The 19,838-nt window shown below is 31.1% G+C and overlaps 2 protein-coding genes and 2 long non-coding RNA genes across 10 annotated transcripts in view; 1 reads left to right on the forward strand and 3 right to left on the reverse strand.

Moving 5' to 3' along the window:
- Nucleotides 1-4,672: 4,672 nt before the first annotated feature.
- On the reverse strand, nucleotides 4,673-6,086 carry LOC108734448. 2 transcript variants are annotated; one of them, XM_018466022.2, is made up of 5 exons: nucleotides 5,996-6,042; nucleotides 5,753-5,784; nucleotides 5,481-5,693; nucleotides 5,080-5,272; nucleotides 4,673-5,010 (listed from the first exon to the last, which is right to left on the reverse strand). In XM_018466022.2, exons 3-5 carry the CDS (start codon nucleotides 5,688-5,690, stop codon nucleotides 4,874-4,876), a joined length of 540 nt encoding a protein of 179 aa, XP_018321524.1. In that variant the 5' UTR covers nucleotides 5,691-5,693; nucleotides 5,753-5,784; nucleotides 5,996-6,042; the 3' UTR covers nucleotides 4,673-4,873. The 2 variants fall into 2 exon arrangements, with proteins under 2 accessions (XP_018321524.1, XP_018321523.1); XM_018466021.2 differs by lacking the exon at nucleotides 5,753-5,784 and having other exon boundaries at nucleotides 5,996-6,086.
- Nucleotides 6,087-6,737: 651 nt separating this feature from the next.
- On the forward strand, nucleotides 6,738-7,673 carry LOC108734422. 2 transcript variants are annotated; one of them, XR_003231270.1, is made up of 4 exons: nucleotides 6,738-6,922; nucleotides 7,000-7,101; nucleotides 7,227-7,396; nucleotides 7,649-7,673. It is a non-coding gene; the product is annotated as an uncharacterized LOC108734422 (long non-coding RNA). The 2 variants fall into 2 exon arrangements; XR_001937375.2 differs by having other exon boundaries at nucleotides 6,740-6,922; nucleotides 7,227-7,667.
- Nucleotides 7,674-9,919, reverse strand: LOC108734468. Its single transcript, XR_003231269.1, has 3 exons — nucleotides 9,450-9,919; nucleotides 8,466-8,567; nucleotides 7,674-8,340 (listed from the first exon to the last, which is right to left on the reverse strand). It is a non-coding gene; the product is annotated as an uncharacterized LOC108734468 (long non-coding RNA).
- Nucleotides 9,920-13,286: 3,367 nt separating this feature from the next.
- The window catches only part of LOC108734467 (developmental protein eyes absent), a 126,153-nt gene continuing 119,601 nt past the window's right edge, over nucleotides 13,287-19,838 (reverse strand). For all 5 annotated transcript variants that reach the window (XM_025975335.1, XM_025975334.1, XM_025975333.1 and 2 more), the window contains 5 exons: nucleotides 17,057-17,219; nucleotides 14,689-15,038; nucleotides 14,421-14,632; nucleotides 13,688-13,932; nucleotides 13,287-13,612 (listed from right to left, as the gene is read on the reverse strand). In XM_025975335.1, the coding sequence (XP_025831120.1) occupies nucleotides 13,431-13,612; nucleotides 13,688-13,932; nucleotides 14,421-14,632; nucleotides 14,689-15,038; nucleotides 17,057-17,219 (1,152 nt within the window). In that variant the 3' untranslated portion in view covers nucleotides 13,287-13,430. The remainder of the gene's footprint in view (nucleotides 13,613-13,687; nucleotides 13,933-14,420; nucleotides 14,633-14,688; nucleotides 15,039-17,056; nucleotides 17,220-19,838) is intronic.

Consider the following 19,838-nt stretch of genomic DNA (forward strand, 5'->3'; position numbering starts at 1 on the left):
TCAGAAGCGTGTTGTATAATTACACGTTGTATTTTTTTTTTTTAATAACCGGTCGTTAGATTTATCTTAATTTTGATAATGCAACAGGGTAGCAAGTAGCAAAGTACACTAAAAAGACATGGGCAAAATAAGTAAATTTGAAAACCAAAAATCTTCATCCATGGTTTGAAACAGTTGGATGTTCAGCTTTGGCGAAGCATTAATAATATAATAAATTGGTGATTAATTAAATTTATAAAATTTATGTTAGTTATCAACTGGTAACACACAATCGGGCGTTTTCAAAAGCAAGTAGAGTTAAAAAAACGGATTATTGGTTGAATTTGATATGTTTCAAATACTCTTTGAAATCATCTCCCTTTTATTATAGCTTCCGCCTGACACTGCATGTATAATCGGTCACCCTGCATAATTTTTATTTTACTTCGTCGTTTAATTGAGTACTTTTTATTTTCTTTCGCATTTTGATGATATATTTTATGATTTAAGAACTACCTACCTGTTCTTTTATAAATATAAAACAGTACACATTATAAATATGTACATTAAATTTAATTAAATTGTGTTTTTTGTTAGTATCAATATCGAATTTAATGATCTAAAAAATTATAAAATGGCTTGAAAAACCATAAATTGTGGTACTTTCAGATAATTTGTAGTTCTAGTGAAACATTTTGTGTACTAGTAACATATACATATGTATTTTACTTTTAAAATGTATTCCTTAATCGATCAAATTGGACAGGGTAAAAGCAATGCTAAATAGGACGGTCTTAATTAAATTAATTATGTTTCGGTATTTATGTATTAATATACACTTTCTGCAGTGGATAGGGGTAAATGTTCTGTAATTATTCGGAACCCTTGTAAACATTAACATTAAAAAAAAGCAGTTTTAAGTAGCATTGCTCTCGTTACACTGTATTTACATGGAATTGAAAAAAACAGCATCGACCGCACAAGGACTAACAGATTTACACAAAATTAATTTTAAAGTAATTATTTCTAGTCAATTCGTTCATTTAAAGTTGATGTAAGTAGTTAATCTATTTAATGATCTTTTCCATTTTATTCCTTGACGTCAACTTTATTTGTAAGAGTAAAACTTTGTAAGAGTAAAATGGATCAAAAATGTGTATTCAACCACAACTTCATAAGTGGTATATACATTTTTCGTTTTAGACCAGGGCCCGATCTAAGGGGGGGGGGAGGCAGCTGAGTNTTGTATTTCTCATCAAGAATCATCATTAAAACTAATTCCACAAGGTCAAGGGTCTCGAAAAGATCTACCCGCCCGGAGCTTCGCAGTGATTAAGGCCGCCCCTGCCCATCATCATAAGTTTGTCAGTCCTAAGACTGATTGGACACACACCTCCACTCTTTTCTATCCTGAGCTAATCTTCGCATTTCCCTAAAAAAAAACATCCCACATCCTTAACTAACCCAGTAATCTAATCTAGATCTGCCTCTACCCCTCCTAACTCCCGTTTCTGCCTCTAATATGTCTCTGACTAGACCTTCATGCCTAAGAAGGTGTCCTACCAACCTATCTCGCCTATTCCTTATTGACTTCCACAGAGTCCTCTGCTCTCCTATTCTTTCTAATTTCTCTTCAATTGCTAACCTTCTATATAGTCTATTTGAGGATACCGGGCGGTTGCACAGAGAGAAAACTGTTATAAAAATTACAAGGCTCAATAACCCGACAACAAAAGTATTTTTAAGTTTTTTTACTAATTACTTTTTCAACTAGAGGCTGTATGTAAGTTTTGAGACAGGCCATTAGATTTTAAAGTACTGTCTTATAATTTTCTTAACGCCGTCTCCTAATAAGCATCCAAACAGGAAGAAAAACAGGAAAGAAGCAACAACATTTTTAAGCACCAGAAATTTTTACATTTTACATTTCTGAACTAGCAACCCTTTTCGTTTCATTTATGTATCACAAGGAATCGACACCTACGTTGAGAGAGAAGTAGTTATTTCCGATAGTTTGTATATAGGTAATATAATTATTTTTGGGGAATACCCTATTATCCTACAACGCGGCGTTTTAAGGAATTCCCCAAATTGATTTGCTTGTCTATATACTTAAGCAAAAATTCGAATATTATTTTCTCATTAGTTTAACACAGTTTTCTGGAGACTCCTAGTAGTAGTATGCGAATATTATACAATTTCAACAATATTACATACATACGTCTGTCGGTTAATAATTGCACTATCCCATCTCTGGAACAAGATGCTAATGACTTATATAAAGTGTCATTATAAAGGCTGGCAAATATTATTTTTGCCTGGATCTAGCTCTAGATCGGGCCCTGTTTTAAACAAACATAAATTGTCCACATTTCACTATACAAATTTACCCAAACAGGTATCAAATTTTTCTCGTTTTTGTTCCACAAACAATTAGTTTCCTTAATGATGTGGAATCAAAAGAAAAATAAGCTTTACCCTAATGGATTAGAAAATATACAAACTACTAAAAAAGAAAGTGGTTTACGTGATAAAATAAGGCCGTAAGAAAATTAGTAAATGTTAATAGAAATCATAAATGTTTATTATTGTCGAAATGACCTAAAATTATATAGAAACAAGTATTTATGGTAAATGTTCTGTTTTATTCGAACAGATGTATGTGAAAATGTTAACTTTTGAAAAGCCAAGGCTTTCACAGCCAGCGTTATCTGAAGACGAACTAGGGACCTCGTTATTCTGGCTTGATGGCGTGAGACCACAATTGATTCTCCAACTGTAGTTGTACTACGTTTCCTGAGAGTCAAAGTCACCAAACAAGAGAATCAATCGTGGACCACGACCCTTATCAAGCCTGAATATCAAACCCTCTTCAGGTTGTTAATTTTTAATATACACATACATATATTGCACATATTAGTGAGAAGTTTTGCCTAAATACTCATAACTTTTTTAATATCGTATATTTCAAATTGTAATTATTATTAGTTTATGTAAGTATTCTACAATACAAAATAAATCAACATCATCGATCATGTGGTATATTACCGATGTATACTACTCTGTATTATAATTGTGTTTCCCTGTTTTTTTTTGTTAACTTTTTTTAGCAGAAACAAACTAATATACATTGCTTAGTTATTCTGTGGACTAAGGTAACATTTTGTACCTATATATACATTAACTAGTTAAATTTCATTAAATTAGTATAATTATTTATTTTGTTATTATATTCATGTAAAACCTTTTTATATCTCCCAGTAAAATTAACATAAATATATACTTAATAACTCGTCAACCACCTACACATGTATGTTAAGGCATAACGTGTAGTATTTATCAAGAGTTACTTAACTACTTGAATAATAATTATGAATTTCGTTGATCATAATAAAGAAAATATCAGAAACGATCTAGATGTTTCATGTTTAACAATTAAAAAATCCTTTTACCAATGTATTACTTATTTTGAGCCATCCTGTATTTTCAAATGTTTAGACAACCGAACAATCACCTGTAACATCGAAATATATAACTCTTCATAAAAAAGAAGCTTTCTACCAATAATATTCTGAAATTGGTTAAAATTTTGTTTTCCTAAACGCATGAAAACTAAACCTACTTACTCTCTTTAATATCTTAACAAAATTTCTCTTCTCAGTTTCAATAACACCAATTATGTAGCTCATTACAGCTTTATGGGTTATCCTTTCAAATTTAACTGCATTATCAATCAATCCGAACTTTTGTTACCAACAGGAACTGATACTTCGAAAATACGACAAGGACTCAAAAACTGTTTTTAGGAGAGATTAGGAACTGTGGTAATCATACTATGCCGACCTGTCCATCGCTCCGATTGAAAACATTTCCTGTTTCCTGGGATTTCCAGCTGTTCCAGAATCGTACAATTTGAACTTCTAGGAGCAAGGTAAAAAAAATACAAAATTTTAATTATTATTGATATATTTATCTATAAACGACAGGTTAACGTTTACAAACTATTATGTAAAAAACGCAACATATTTTCTTTTTTTTTTTTAATTTGTACGTTCGATACAAGAAAAATTAAAAATGTATTATCAATGTTTCATCTCGCAAAACGGGCGCGAAATATGTATGGGTTTACATACTCTGATGAAATGAGCAAGCCACACTTTAAATTATTCTTTTTTTATATGAATGAAGTGTTTAGTTATAATTGCGATAAAATTGTCCAGGAAAAAAATTCCTAAGATATCCGACTTTCTCAGAATAAAAATTATTTCTTGCGATTTTCATATACAGTAAACACCCTGAACAAAGTTAATAATTTTAGAATTTATTAAACCATAAATAGTTTTAATGGCCTAGTTAATTGCACTATTTTGTCCATAATTTATAATTAATTACAATTTCAACTGTTCTTTTTTGTTTTCAATTTCATTTAAGTATTTTATTGGTGAAGTTCTGCAATTATCAGAAATAAAACTTTCCTTGAATTAAATCAATATTTAATTAATTAGTAAACTTGTTTAAGAAAACTATACAATAATCTTCAGTACTTCTTTTTAAGAATAGAACAAAAAGCCACTTTTACTTTCATTAATAAATGTAGAAGGTCCGTTACTTATAACACAATTCAACTTTTTATTAATAATATAATACTTGTCCTTTATTTACCAACATCACAATGTAGAGCAATAAAAAATAGTACTATTTACATAACAATCTATTAAATTAAATTAATTACAAAATGTTTGTATAAGGACACTAGTTTATTTTGGTGAATAACAAAAAAGAAGTATAAGTATAATAAAAATAAAACTACATCATAATATGATGATCTTGACAGAAAAAAAAAACTTGTATTTGCTGCTACTGAATCTTATGTAGGGTAAATTTATGCAAACATTTATTTTTTCCAGTCATCCTTTTCATAATCCCATTTTGATGCAATACCTTCAATTGGATTGTTCTGGATGTCAAGCATTCTTCTTAACTGTGCTTTACGGCTTTCTTCACTAAAGCTGTCCGGTAAAGGTGAATATACTAGAAAAATTAAAATTCAAAATAGTAAATTAGAAACCACATATAAGATTTTAAAAATGTATTATATACCCCACAGTTTCATTGCTAGATATATCCAAATTGCCAATGAGGAAAATAATAAAGCAACTCCTATGGTCATCTTCCATTCTCCAGTTGGAGCTTGAAATTCTGCAAATGTTTGACAAAAAGATGCTCTGTATAATGCTTTCTTTTCTTCAATGCTCAGTTGTTTCCAATCACCCTTTTCTTTCTCACGAAGAGCCTGATAAACAAAGTATTAACAAATAACTTACATTATTAACCATTAAATTATTCTTTCCCAATACAACTTGTAACTTTATGAAAGTTTTTTAGGCCATTATTTGACAGTGAAATATCTTAGGCTTTCTATTTAAATTATTTCTTGTGTTGCTAACACATATACTTACAATAACAGTAAATTCATCTATTAAAAATTAAATTATATCTACCTGTATGTCTGGAGTTGGCTCTTTCCACCTAATGGCAGGTATGGGAAAATCTGGCCGATCAACATAATTAGGTTGACCATTATAACCAAATCCAACAATTTCTCTATTTCCAATTAGGGCTTTTGCGGGATCCCCTTGATGGGCACCTCGAGCTCCAAACGGCGTCCTACTTGCCCGTAATGCTCTTAGAGCAAGTAGCCTACCTGCCATTATCTAAAAAAATATTGATTATATAATACAAATGTATCATACCACTAATGATATAAACTAACATTTTCTAATGCCGCAAAAAGTACCAAACCACCTGTAAATTTACAGAATGTTAATATTCATTTGTTTTAACATTAAATTTACAATTACGTGGTAACAATTTGGTTCAAATGCACATGGATAGCATAAAACTATCAAAACGCAAACAGAAAAATAGGTAACAGATTTTCTTTATAATTCACATATTTTTATTTAAAAATAATGCTGAGTTAAGCTATAAATCAATATTTATAAACTTTACTTACAATTTCCAACTTGCAAACAAAATGGTGTACTTACGAGTAGTAACTAAATTAATATTATTACCGATAATTATTATTATCATCCATAGATTATTGTTGTATTCGGTTTTCGGTTATCTATGAGATGTGTATAAGGAATGCTCTGTGGGAAAGGCATCCACGTCGAACAAAATGCTTAGTAAACGGCCATTGTAGCATTAAACTAAAAAAATCGAAATAAAAAGTGAATTTATTATCATTTCTATTGAAAATTGCGTATAAAAAATGATTAAATATAATCCTGAACATAAATAAATAAGTTATGACACCATTAGGTGGCAAAAAATAAAAATTGTGACCAAGCAGAAATTTGCAGCGCCAGACACAGTCTGCAGCTAATTAAGGTTAGCATATACGGTAGAATGTGTATTATTAATTTATTGTCAATTTTCGCAACATAAGATTTCCTAAAACATTATGCATGCGGTGGCGAACATATATTACTATTTTTGTTAGTAGACTTTCGAACCACCCGCTGTTTTGTTAGAATTGTTTTTTTTTCTGAAAAAATCAAATTAGCGCTTATAGCGCCACTACATTTGTTGACTCTATCATGAGAGTTCATAGAGAACAAAGATTCGAAGAGAACATCGGTTAAAGATTCTAGAGAAGTGAGGAAGAATAATTATAGTAAGAACAGACGTAAAATAATTACTGTTGAGTTGGTGAATTCCTTTTTCATATACTCTCTATAGGCTTTTCCTTCATAAGTTATCTATATATCGGCAAGCATAAATTGACAATTTATGAATCTATGAATTTCATATATTTTTCGGTGTTCCACGTTCTTGTCATTATCTATGCTTGTCATGTTCTTGTCCATCTTGCCATCTTGTATTAAAAACGATGCTACGTCGCCATTTTTAAAATTTTGCAACTATTTGCTTTTCGGTGCGTATTTTCATTGTATTTCACGTTTTAATTGTTTAATAATTTAGTTTATTCGTCTTTCTTCTCAATTTTTACAGATTGATGATAAATAAGAATCGAATAGTGTTCATTTTAATGTAACTGAAAAAGCAAGTTGTCTGCCATAGTTCGTTTCATTTTGGAGGATCTAATTAATTACGGTGAGCATACATGGCATAATTGGTATATTTATTTGATATTAACTAGTGTCATTGTGTCGTGTACGTTATTTACTAAGGAGGCTAAATTAATTATATCTGAATACTCATTAGATTTCATTTCACAGGAACATTAAAAAAACCCTGGATAGCATTAATTTACAGTGCCTTGGTTGTGTCAGTGTTCATTCGATTCAGAAAGTAGCTGTCTTAAAAAGAAGCACAAAAGTGCCGTTTTTCTACTGGGAACGCATACAGTGTGGCATTGCTGAAGGAAGGATTTATGATGAATGAACTGGTAAGTTAACCATATCAATTAAAAATATTAATCCTGGTCCCAGAAACTTCAATTTCTTAGGCATTTGTAACTCACTTTTATCAAACAACTTTTAAACACGTTTTAGAAGTGGTAGAAGCAAAATGTGGAACTGGCCTTTCCATCAGTGGAAAAGTTAACTTCTAACTTTAACTCCACATCTCCACATTAAAATATTACTGATTTACTTGCTTTAAAAGTTGTAATTAACCACTTTTTTGCCCGTTTCTATAGATTGTCCAAATGAGAAGAAATNACATGCATTCTCACCTTAATTAAATTAACTGCAGAAAGTAACTTCCTAAGGTGCACAGGTAGAATGAACAAGCCAAATCCAGGAGGAATACCACTTCAGACAAGTTGTTGTTTCAGTTGTTTCCAAATTAATTTCCAATTGCCTCCCCCTCACAGGTTCAAAAATATGTTGCAAGGGTAAGACGTCAAAAGCATCGGCTCTTTCAGTACCATCAGAATTAGCTGTAATTTCTTCTCACTTGGACAATCTATAGAAACGGGCAAAAAAAGTGGTTAATTACAACTTTTAAAGCAAGTAAATCAGTAATATTTTAATGTGGAGATGTGGAGTTAAAGTTAGAAGTTAACTTTTCCACTGATGGAAAGGCCAGTTCCACATTTTGCTTCTGCCACTTCTAAAACGTGTTTAAAAGTTGTTTGATAAAAGTGAGTTACAAATGCCTAAGAAATTGAAGTTTCTGGGACCAGGATTAATATTTTTAATTGATATGGTTAACTTACCAGTTCATTCATCATAAATCCTTCCTTCAGCAATGCCACACTGTATGCGTTCCCAGTAGAAAAACGGCACTTTTGTGCTTCTTTTTAAGACAGCTACTTTCTGAATCGAATGAACACTGACACAACCAAGGCACTGTAAATTAATGCTATCCAGGGTTTTTTTAATGTTCCTGTGAAATAAAAACTAATGAGTATTCAGATATAATTAATTTAGCCTCCTTAGTAAATAACGTACACGACACAATGACACTAGTTAATATCAAATAAATATACCAATTATGCCATGTATGCTCACCGTAATTAATTAGATCCTCCAAAATGAAACGAACTATGGCAGACAACTTGCTTTTTCAGTTACATTAAAATGAACACTATTCCATTCTTATTTATCATCAATCTGTAAAAATTGAGAAGAAAAATGAATAAACTTAACTGTTAAACAATTAAAACGTGAAATACAATGAAAATACGCACCAAAAAGCAAATAGTTGCAAAATTTTAAAAATGGCGACGTAGCGTCGTTTTTAATACAAGATGGCAAGATGGACAAGAACGTGGAACATCAAAAAATATATGAAATTCATAAATTGTCAATTTATGCTTGCCGATATATAGATAACCAATTCACCAACTTAACAGTAATTATTCTACGTCTGTTCTTACTATAAATATTTTTCCTCACTTCTCTAGAATCTTTAACCGATGTTCTCTTTGAATCTTTGTTCTCTATGAACTCTCATGATAGAGTCAACAAATGTAGTGGCGCTATAAGCGCTAATTTGATTTTTTCAGAAAAAAAAAACAATTCTAACAAAACAGCGGGTGGTTCGACAGTCTATTAACAAAAATAGTAATATATGTTCGCCACCGCATACATAATGTTTTAGGAAATCGAATGTTGCGAAAATTGACAATAAATTAATAATACACAATATTAATTCTACCGTATATGCTCCCCTTAATTAGCTGCAGACTGTAATTTTCCAAAGTTTACACATTCAAAAAGCAAATCACATCCTGAGTGAAGATTAACTTCCAATAATCCTTCATTTATTGACCAAGGTGTAGAAATGAATAAGAAAAACTAATTAACTACCACTATTAATGCACGTACCAGTATTTAATCCTCCTTTTTATTTACCTTCTGATTCTCATATTAAAGTCAAAATATGTATAAATTTCTGAAATGTTTCGGTTGTCTATTGAAGGAGAGTTACAAATGTCTAAACTCAGCTTTCTGGGATCTCATCTACTATTTTTAATCGATATTGTTACTTACCAATTAATTATCGTAAATTCTTCTTTTAGCAAAAACTTGCCATCTCTATCTCCAAATGAAAACGGCACTTTCACTTTTTCTTTACGACTTGGGGTACTGCCAATTTCTGGAGTAAAAGAGAACTGATACAACCAATGCTCAGCAACCACTGACATCCAGCTTTTATAATGTTCCTGTAAAATAAAATCTTATCAGAGTATTCCACAATTTACTTTCTCTAATAAAAAGCGTGCATATTACAGTGTTACAATAATCCCAAAGCGTTTTCTTTATTTACATCGAATAAGCGGAACTCTAACTTGCAAACTCTCTCTCATTTCACGGCAAATCTGAAGAAATTGGCAAGAAAAGCAAATTAACTAATATATATTATATATAGTGGGGAAGTAGCGGTGAAGTTAATTTGAAATTAGTTTAATATTACTTTTCCTGTATCTCCTTATTCTCATATTAAATATGCACAAGGTTTCTATTACGAAGTCGTTCGGGGAGGCCCTCCCTAATTCCACAAGGGTGAGAAGAAACACACACGATAACGAAACGTTGAATCATGTAGAACTCGTAGGGTAAATGCAAAGCAATTTATAGTAAGAATATGCTATAAGCTNTCGCATTTTTAAAAAAATCTAATATACATACATGGACACATATAATAATTTGGCTGCGATAAGCAGATAATTATTGTAAAAGACAAAAAAACATAAATGCATACATTTTCGTCATTGCGGACACCACAAAATTTAAAATAATGAACCTTGTACCAAACAGAATATTGCATATGCAACTTTACACACATCAATGTAAATAGGAGTGCATATATTCTTTAAATTATTTATTTAAAATTTTTTCTTCTGTCGATAAATATAAAAACAAAACAACTTTGAACGTTTCAACGAATTTATTGTACTATCTCGACAATATTCTGTTAACTTTTTGAGAAACGATCGTAGGTATGCGGTTAAAAAAATACTGACGAAATAGTACTTATAACAAAATTGTTGAAACGTTACACTGACATAGTATTGAAATACTATTAAATAAGTTGCGAGAATTCAGACTTAATAATTTTCACAACAACAGACCTATTTAATAGTGACTTTATTAGTTTGATTTTCAATGTAATTCAATTTCAAATTTCAACATTTTAGTTAGACCTAATGTCACATGTAAAATTGTAGAAGCAGTTAATACCGTCAAACATTAAGTAACATAACTAATTAATGATTTCGGAATTATTCAAATCTAATTATTTTTAATTAATATTGTCACTTACAGTTATAACGGTGTCAGCCACTCTAAGCATTGTCAATTTACAGTTATAAATCCTTCCTTTAACAGTAAGTACCACGACCATTTCCAGTGAAAAAAACCTCTCCTTCCTGCTTTCTTCAAGTACAGCAACATTCTGAAGGGAAAGAACACTGCTACAACAGTTGTTCCACAATACATGGTGTCCAGAATTTACATGATGTTTCGGTAAAATGAATTGCTATGTTAAACAATATATAAAACTTATTAATTTATGATGGTTTTCTAAATTAAAAACTTGATAATAATATGTTAATTTAAAAGTGTACACTTGTCACAAGTTTTTACTAGAAAAACAACAAAGGGTCAATCTAATAATTAATATGTATACATATGTAAACATACTTCAAAATAACTTCTAATGTTAATCCACTTTTTTGAATATATGTATATACAAAAGAATATAAACTGACCAGGAATTAACTCTAATAGACTTTACGAATTGTTTCATTACTTTTATGTTATTTTTAAAATGACCAAAATGTGTTTTTAAAAGAAATTAGTAATTAGCAAAGACAGGTTAAAACTTAATATACTGCTCCGTTATTGTACTATCAAGCAATGTTAACTGATGACTTATGATTTATCCTTGGTCTTTAGAGTGGTATTAGTACCTTGACTTATGTTAAACTGTAATTCAATTAAGGTTTATCGGCCATTTTTAAGTTGATAATTATAAATTTTAAATTAATGCATATCACTGTATACTACGTTCCTTAAATTAATCAAATATTCTCACTTTAAATAACTATACATTGTGATGCACAATAACATCAACTTGTGCTGTCGACAATTAGATAATTGTTAGAAATACTAGTGTGACCAATCAAAAATGTTATGCATTCTCACCGTAATTAACTGCATTATGTTGCAACATGTGAAGACGTCAAAAGCATTGGTTGTTTCAGTAACATCAAAATTAAATGCAATTCCTTCTCATTTCTGGGACAATCTATAGATCAGTAATATTTTAATGTAGCGATGTGGTGGTAAAGTAAACATGTATAATACAATGTTAAAGTTAATAGCAAATAATTGTAATAAAATATATCAAATATATAAAATAAGCCTCTGTTATGTTGAATATTTGAATATTTAATTTACCCTGTCTTTTATCCTCTTAATCTCATTAATTGAAGTCAAAATATACAAATAAACAGTTTGTATTAGCTATTTTAAAAGAAAATTTAAAATAAATGCTGTGTTACTTGTATTAAGCAATTAAGCTAACTTATTTGCTGGATAGGACAGTTTTACATTAATGCTCTTTCTGGTGTTTGTAAAAGGTCACTTAAAAGTTGCCTATTGAAAGTAAATTACAAATGTCTAAGAAATTGAGCTCTCTCTAATCTCATCTATTATTTCTGACTTACTTACCAATTAGATGTTATAAATCCTTTCTTTCATTCTTGCTTTATGACTTCAGGCACTAACAAATGCTATATGTAGCTCCATAATCTATAGCAACCAAGAGGTTTTTACAATGTTCCTATAAAGTAAAATCTTATGAGAGTATTCAAATATAGTTAATTTATATAACATAATGTTAACGTAAAGCAGAACGCAACCCGAACGCACTTCTCTATTTATATTGAATAAACATAACATAAACATTGCAAGCTCACCTTAATTAAATACAGAATCGACCAGGATAAAAAGTTAATAGAAATAACACCACAACAGGCAATATGTTTTTTTGTTTAGTAATATCCTAACACTCTCATCTATCGTTAACCTGCAGAAATTGGGAAGAAAAACAAATTCAACCATTGTCACATAAATAGTGTAATAAAGAATAAAAAAAAGGAATATATTGCTTGACATTGGCATTTTAATTGAGGATAAGTGATAAATAAATTACTATAGACAAGAACAGACAAGAATAAATTACTAAAAAATTACAAAATGTGTCATCCATACCCATAGATTAAGGAACACACCACAGATTAACATTAATGTAGAATACGTTAGAAGCTTTCCCGTAAGGAAAACATCAAGTGATTTAAACAGTAACCATCTTAATATTCAAAAATGTAATATACTCCGAAAATTTGATTTATTTTTCAGTTATCCACTATAAAATACGTGAAAGAAGTATTGCAACATCTACTTCTGCGGGAATATTGAATTTTGAAATCAAATTTTAATTTGCTAAAAAAAATTAGGATTAAATTGCATTCCCACCCACGTAATTTTCAATTTAATAATTTCAAATAAACAATAATTGTACTAGATTTCAGGGGTTCATAAAGAATTACTACAGAAGATGTAAAGTTGTTCTTTGTACGCTTAAATATAAATTTAAATCGTATTTATAAAGAATAAATGTTGTATACATATAAAAAATCTTTAACATATACCACATCTTATTTTCGGTAAGCGAAAACAATTAGATTGTTAAAATCAATACAGTAGGTGTTTTCATTGTAATGCAGAAACATGATGAGCTTACTAAACACTAATATAAGCAAAAATAACCACCTTTATAATGAACATGCACAATAAGAAAAGTATTCTTAACTAAATAAGTACATTTATTAATGTATTTATTTACGAATATGTACAGTGATAAAACCTAATAATAAGAATAAAATGCATACTCAGTGACGCGGTAATAACACAAATAGTAAAATATTTATAGGTATACACTGTTTACATGTAGTTTACAGAGAATCATAAAAAATCCATGTCCAGAGCGTTATACAAAGCTGCTATCTCACTGTGACTTGTTATCCTCCAAAATGGGAAGTTTAAAGCTTTTGCAGCTGCCTCTTCATCTTGACCATCACCTATCACTACATATGTACAGGTTCGACCAAATCTTGCCACTATCCGCTGAAAGCAACTTTCCTTCCCTTAAAAAATGCAAATAAAGTATTATTACTGTATTACTTACTGATTATTGTGGCCAAATTGTAAGCACTATTTACCTATTTTGGTGGCAGAATAAATATCTTCAATTGAAAACACACCTCCCAAACCAAAAAGCAGTACTTTGGCTAAAGCTGGAACTAGCTGAGTAGTTGTGACTAGGACATTTACGTTTTTACTTCGGGAATTTATAAGAGTCAAGCATTTATTAGCTAATGTCAACCAGTTGTCTGTGACAGACTCTATTTCTGCCCTTAATTGGAGCCATTGTTCTCTTTTTGTAGGTCCAAGTAAACCACCAACACTAAAATGATATGTAATATTAAATGTTAAATTTAAACGGGGAATTACTGATGATTATTTTAAAATATAAATTAACTACACAACTTGTACATGAGCCATGAAACAAAACTAAAGGTAAACATCAGTGACATTAAACCCTCAAAAAAAGGGGTAAACATTTATACAGAAAGAGCAGTGATAAAATACTAAGAATTATAAACAGGCATTTTATTAAATGGTTAATGAATACTAATGTTAAGGTTTGCAAATTACATCACAGGTTTTGTTTATACCTTCATTTTAGTAGTTGTTAGTAATAACAACTGATAAAAGATAGACAAGACTATGACATGAAAGCCCTTAATATTGTTACAAAGCAGTTCCTATTTCTAATGGAAACAGTGAAATAAAAAAGTCCAGAGAGAGTATCGTAAAACAATCTATGGAAGTTTTATAATCAAGTCTAAATTTCCAGTTGTAAAAACTGAATGCCTAAATGAAGGGGCTTACCTGTTTCTATAGTTATTATAAGTTTCTTTAATTTTCCTGTATCTGAATGCTAATTTTCTCATCCAATCCACACCACCACGAACACCAGTTCCTAAACATATATTGCCACTACCTGTAGTAGAATGGAATCCATCAGTAGAGAAGTTGTAATTACTTAAATCCTGCCCATTATCATCAGATGAAACATCATCTATATGTACTTGATCACAATCCTACAATTTTTAAAAGAATTACGTATATGTTACATATTTTTTGTGGTAGTATTTACCTCAACATCATTAAAAAAGAAATGTGTATCTGCTAAGTTAAAGACCATTTCTTCCATCCGATATCCAAGTTGCAAGACACTTTGTGCATCTTTCTGATATTTTGATGCATATGTACCAGTTAATAAACTGTGAAATATAATAATTGTTTCATCTAGGTCCCAAATGAAAACTCTATCAATAGATGATTCTGCCTTTGAAGGTGAGACTGTATTTGTTCTTCTACCCCTACCTCTTGAACCTCTGGTTTCAGAATTTGTAGTGTTTGATGAATCTCTGGATCTTCTTGAGCCATCCACTCTTAATGGTGATAAAGGTCCATCCACAAGACAAACACCATTTGTAGAATTTTCTGTAATACAACGAAAGGTTCAAACTTTCAAAAAAATATTCAACATTGATACCATCATTATCATCAGATTCACTTGTGTCACTGTATGGACACAACGAAATAGGCTTTTGCATTTAATTATGTTAACGGCACTATCCAGGCATTGGGATTAAAAATTTGTAAACTTATAAGCAGTTTCTTTTTACAATTAATTTAGACGTAGTCAAAAAATATTTATCAAATGCTCTATTTTCGAAGTAACATCCGTATTAAAAATATAAGTGATTTCTTCCAATATTGCAAACTTTTTAAATTGATCAACAACTTGCATAGGTTATGTTTGAACGGACAACATTCAGTAATATCTCCACAACCTACAACCGGTAATATTTTTTTTAAGGCTACAGGTACAATAGTACGAGAAACAGCCAACATCCTATAAGCATATATACGGTAAAAAGTGAAATAAATGATTCTACAACCTAAATATTTCAATTGGTAAAACTTCCATATCACGGCGTTTTCGAAAATGTAACTTTTTCTTGTTGGGAATGGCTTAAAATGACCTAATTATGAAAAATTTACATGAAATAATAGGGGGGGGAGGTGTTTTAAACAATTTTCTTTCTAAATAAATATTTTACAGGTGCCATACAAGTATATAACCTACGGGAACTTCGCAGTCATTTATCATAGATACCAGTCACTACTTAACCGTTTATGACTTCGCCTCTATAGTTCAAGTTGCATTCATTTAAAAGGTGATACCCGCTCAACAGTTGTTCACATAATATAAATATATACAAATTGTTACCATTCGAGGAAGGTACAGATATAATGTATGTATATAAAATAGGGGTAAGGGGACACTGTTGAATCCTTAATCTAACCTACTCATCAAGTTAACGTAATACAATACAAACCAACTTAAGCAAGGTTAAGTTGAGATATGCAACTGTACTATACTATACCTTCCTCGAATGGGAACAATTTGTATCTATTTATATCGTAAGACTGTTAAGCGGTTCACTCCTAGCTTCGCTTTTTAGCGCAAGTGTCCACCCATCATTCCCTATTCCAACGCCCCCCCCTCACCCCGAATCCCCCCACGCATAACCATTTTTTCTTCTTAATCCTCTCCCAAATCCCAACCTTCCATTTCCTTCCTGGAGATGAGTAACCCAGATGAGGGTTTATATCTCTCCACTTGAAGAAGGGGTTTTAGTCGGTAAAAATCCAACACTACCTTCCTTCAGGGGGTGTCTTTTGAAGATTTCACCTCCTCGAGAATAATCAGAAACGGCTAAGTAGTGATTATTAACTATGATAAATGACTGTGAAATTCGCATAGGTTATATAACTATAAAATATTTATTTACAAAGAAAATCGTTTAAAACACCTTCCCCCTATTTTTTTCTTTATTTTTATAAATAGATCTTTTCCAACTAATGCAGTGCTACAGGAGTTTAACCGTTAGCGGTAACTACAAAAATGAACTGTTAAGTGTAATCTAAGTGTTTATTCTCATTTAAAACTACTCAAAACACCCTCCCCCCGATTATTTCGTGTAAGTTTTTCATTATTAGGTCATTTTCAGCCATTTTCAACAAAAAAAAGTTACATTTTCGAAAAAACCGTGATGCAGAAGTTTACCTTTCAATTTTAACAATTGACGAATATATGTATTTAATTTTTGAAATCTTTAAAACTCAAATTTTCATCAAAATGCTGCCTTACACTGACAATAAACTAATCCATCCAACCATCTTAAACATTTAGAAGGGCCGCTCTTGTTTGTTTTACTTTGCACCCTTGTGGAACCTTTCACATAGCAACTCCCTCCCATTTAGGGGAAGAAACGCCCTTATCTCCCAATCGATTAGATGAGAATTCAAAACAATTCGCTTTCCACGGATGACTAGGAAAATTATACCTAATAATTATTGCTTCTCAGCAATGTTTACAATACCGAGTGGATACATTTATTCAATAAAAAGTATCAAACACAAAAACGATTATAACTTAAATTTCGTTTTACCTGGTAATGCAGAAGTGGACAGCTGATAGCTTGCAGCGGCTATACTGGTCGAGGATCCGGGCGAACTTACAAAAGGAGAATAGCTTTGAGGGCTATAATAACTAGCAGAAGCGTACGTTTGGGTATCCGAAAAAGCTGAGCCGTAGGATCCGTAATCTATTGCCTAAAATTTAAATACTATAGAATAAAAATTGTAACATTAAAATCACAACCATAAAATATATAATACTATAGATACAATGCTATCGCAGAGTAGTGGACAATTTAATTAAAATTTCAATGAGTAACTATTGGGGAAAATATGAACGTATACGAAAACGGCACCTTCGGGTAAATATATACGAAATGTCATCTTCAGGTGAAAATACGTAAATGTCACCTTCAAGTGAATATTTATACGAAAATGTCACCATCGGGTGAAAATACGAAAATGACACTTTCGGGTAAATATTTACGAAAACAGCACCTTCGGATGAGTATGCTACGACATCGTTGGATGAACATACGAAAACGTCACCTTCGGGTGAATATATACGAAACGGCACCCTCAGCTAAAAATTCGAAAATGTCACCTACAAGTGAATGTCTATACGAAAATGTCACCATCGAGTGAATATATGAAAATGACACTTTCGGGTGAATATTTACGAAGACGGCACCTTCGGATGAGTATACTACGACATCGTTGGATGAACATACGAAAACGTCACCTTCGAGTGAATAAATGAAAACAACACTGTTGGGTGAATATGTACGGAAACGGCACCTTCGGATGAGTATACGACATTGTTAACTTTGGGTAAATATACGAAAACGTCACCTTCGGGTGCTGTCATTTAAAAGAAATATTGACAAAGTCATACGTCCTACACCAATCAGTCCGTATGTACAAATTTCATTTGAAAAAATGCGCAAATAAATGTAAATTTTGATAAGTTGGGGTGTATTTCACTCCTTTACGATAGCGCTATCATCATCATCATCATCATCATAAGGTCATCAGTCCTAAGACTGGTTGGACACGCACCTCCACTCTTTCCTATCCTGAGCTAAACTTCGCATTTCCCTAAAACTAGNCCCAAAAATTTTATGAGCGTGGAATTATGCTACTACCAGAAAGATGGCAAAAGGTGTTGGACCAGAACGGTCAATATATAATTTAATAATGATTTGTTTATTATACGAAAACTGTCTTTCATTTCCACAAAAAAAAACGAAATGACTTTCCGAAGAACCCTATAGAAAATTTATTACGTTTTCTTTAATCGCTTGTCGATTATTTCGATTGTAAAATTATTCCGTAATTGCGCTTCACTATGGTGAATGCGCTGGACAGAAAGAATTCTTTATTCTAATTAAAAATACAGTTTGTTATTTTCACAAGATATATTATATACGTATACTCAGAGAACCTCTAACAACAATTTCGATTTTTAATCGTTTTCAATGATCCAAACAATACAAGAACAATTTTGTCCCAGTTAGTATCGCAATTTCTATTGATTTCATTAAAATTTCTTACAATACATTAAGTAGCTATCTACAGAGTGTAATAATGGAAATAAACCGCGGTTGCAGGAGGTGATAGAGCACTATAAAACATGAAAATTAGGTAAATGTTTATATGTTCGCAAGTTCATCATTTGAAAGTACAGGTAAATTCAATTCCGACCCTGGTAAAGAAATACGTCCACGCAACGCTGCACTTATTCAGCTGGTGATTATTTCTTTTGTATTTTTTTTCTCATGTATTCTTTATTTTTTAGATTCCCACTCCCAGTGGTTTGAAGGAGAGATAAAGGCCTTTGCCTGCCTACATCTTTTTTGTGTTACCCAGTCCCTATAGAGCCCTGAAGCGACCCATCCCTACATTTTTAAGTATATTGCCTCCCTATCACTCTCTTTTTTGTATTAAAAATTTCTTAAAATTTGTGTTTTTGTAATATATAGTATTTATAATTTAATTAGAAAAAAAGCGATAGAAGGTACTCTATACCCATACACACTATTCAATGTTTTTTTTTATCTCAAATCTCACCAGTGGCTATCAAAACTTAACAACTGAAAATTAAAAAATTTGCCAATCGAACGACTCATTCTTAATGCAAACATTGTTAAGTTAGCGTATCGACCTATACATTAGATTGTTAGTGATTATTGCACTATAAAGTGAATGAATTAAAACACTGATCCGAATAAAGGTTGATAAAAATCGTAATTTAAAAAAAAATCAAAATTGGTTATTAAAAAATTACGATTTTTTTTACATTTTTTAGAAAATCTAATTTTCGCTAGCTTTCAAGTTGTTATTAAAAAAAATACATGTCAAAGATCATCGACGACCACATAAAACTAATTTTTCTATCCTTCGGGACAGTATTTTTTTGGATACAAAGTACCCTGTGTTCTTTTCTATACTCCTTTAAATGTATGCACTCGCTCGCATTGATGTCATAAATACGTGTCAAAGATCATCGGTGACCATATAAAAATAATATTTCTAGCCCTCGGGAACAGTATATATTTTTGGATAAAAGGTAGCCTATGTCCTATGTCCTTTTTTGTACCCCTGATAATGTGTGTACAAAATTTCATGATGATCGGCTGAGTAGTTAGTTAAGGCGTGAACTGGTACCAAACAAACAAACATTCGCATTTATAATATTAGTTAGGATTTCCTATTTTTTAAAAATTCTAGTTTTTCATTAGGTACCTACGGTTCTCTTTTTTGTATTAAAAATTTCTTAAAATTTGTGTTTGTAAAAAGTAGTTAAATCATTTT

This window comes from Agrilus planipennis, unplaced genomic scaffold (genome assembly GCF_000699045.2).
Source record: "Agrilus planipennis isolate EAB-ADULT unplaced genomic scaffold, Apla_2.0 scaffold96, whole genome shotgun sequence".
NCBI lineage: Eukaryota > Metazoa > Arthropoda > Insecta > Coleoptera > Buprestidae > Agrilus > Agrilus planipennis.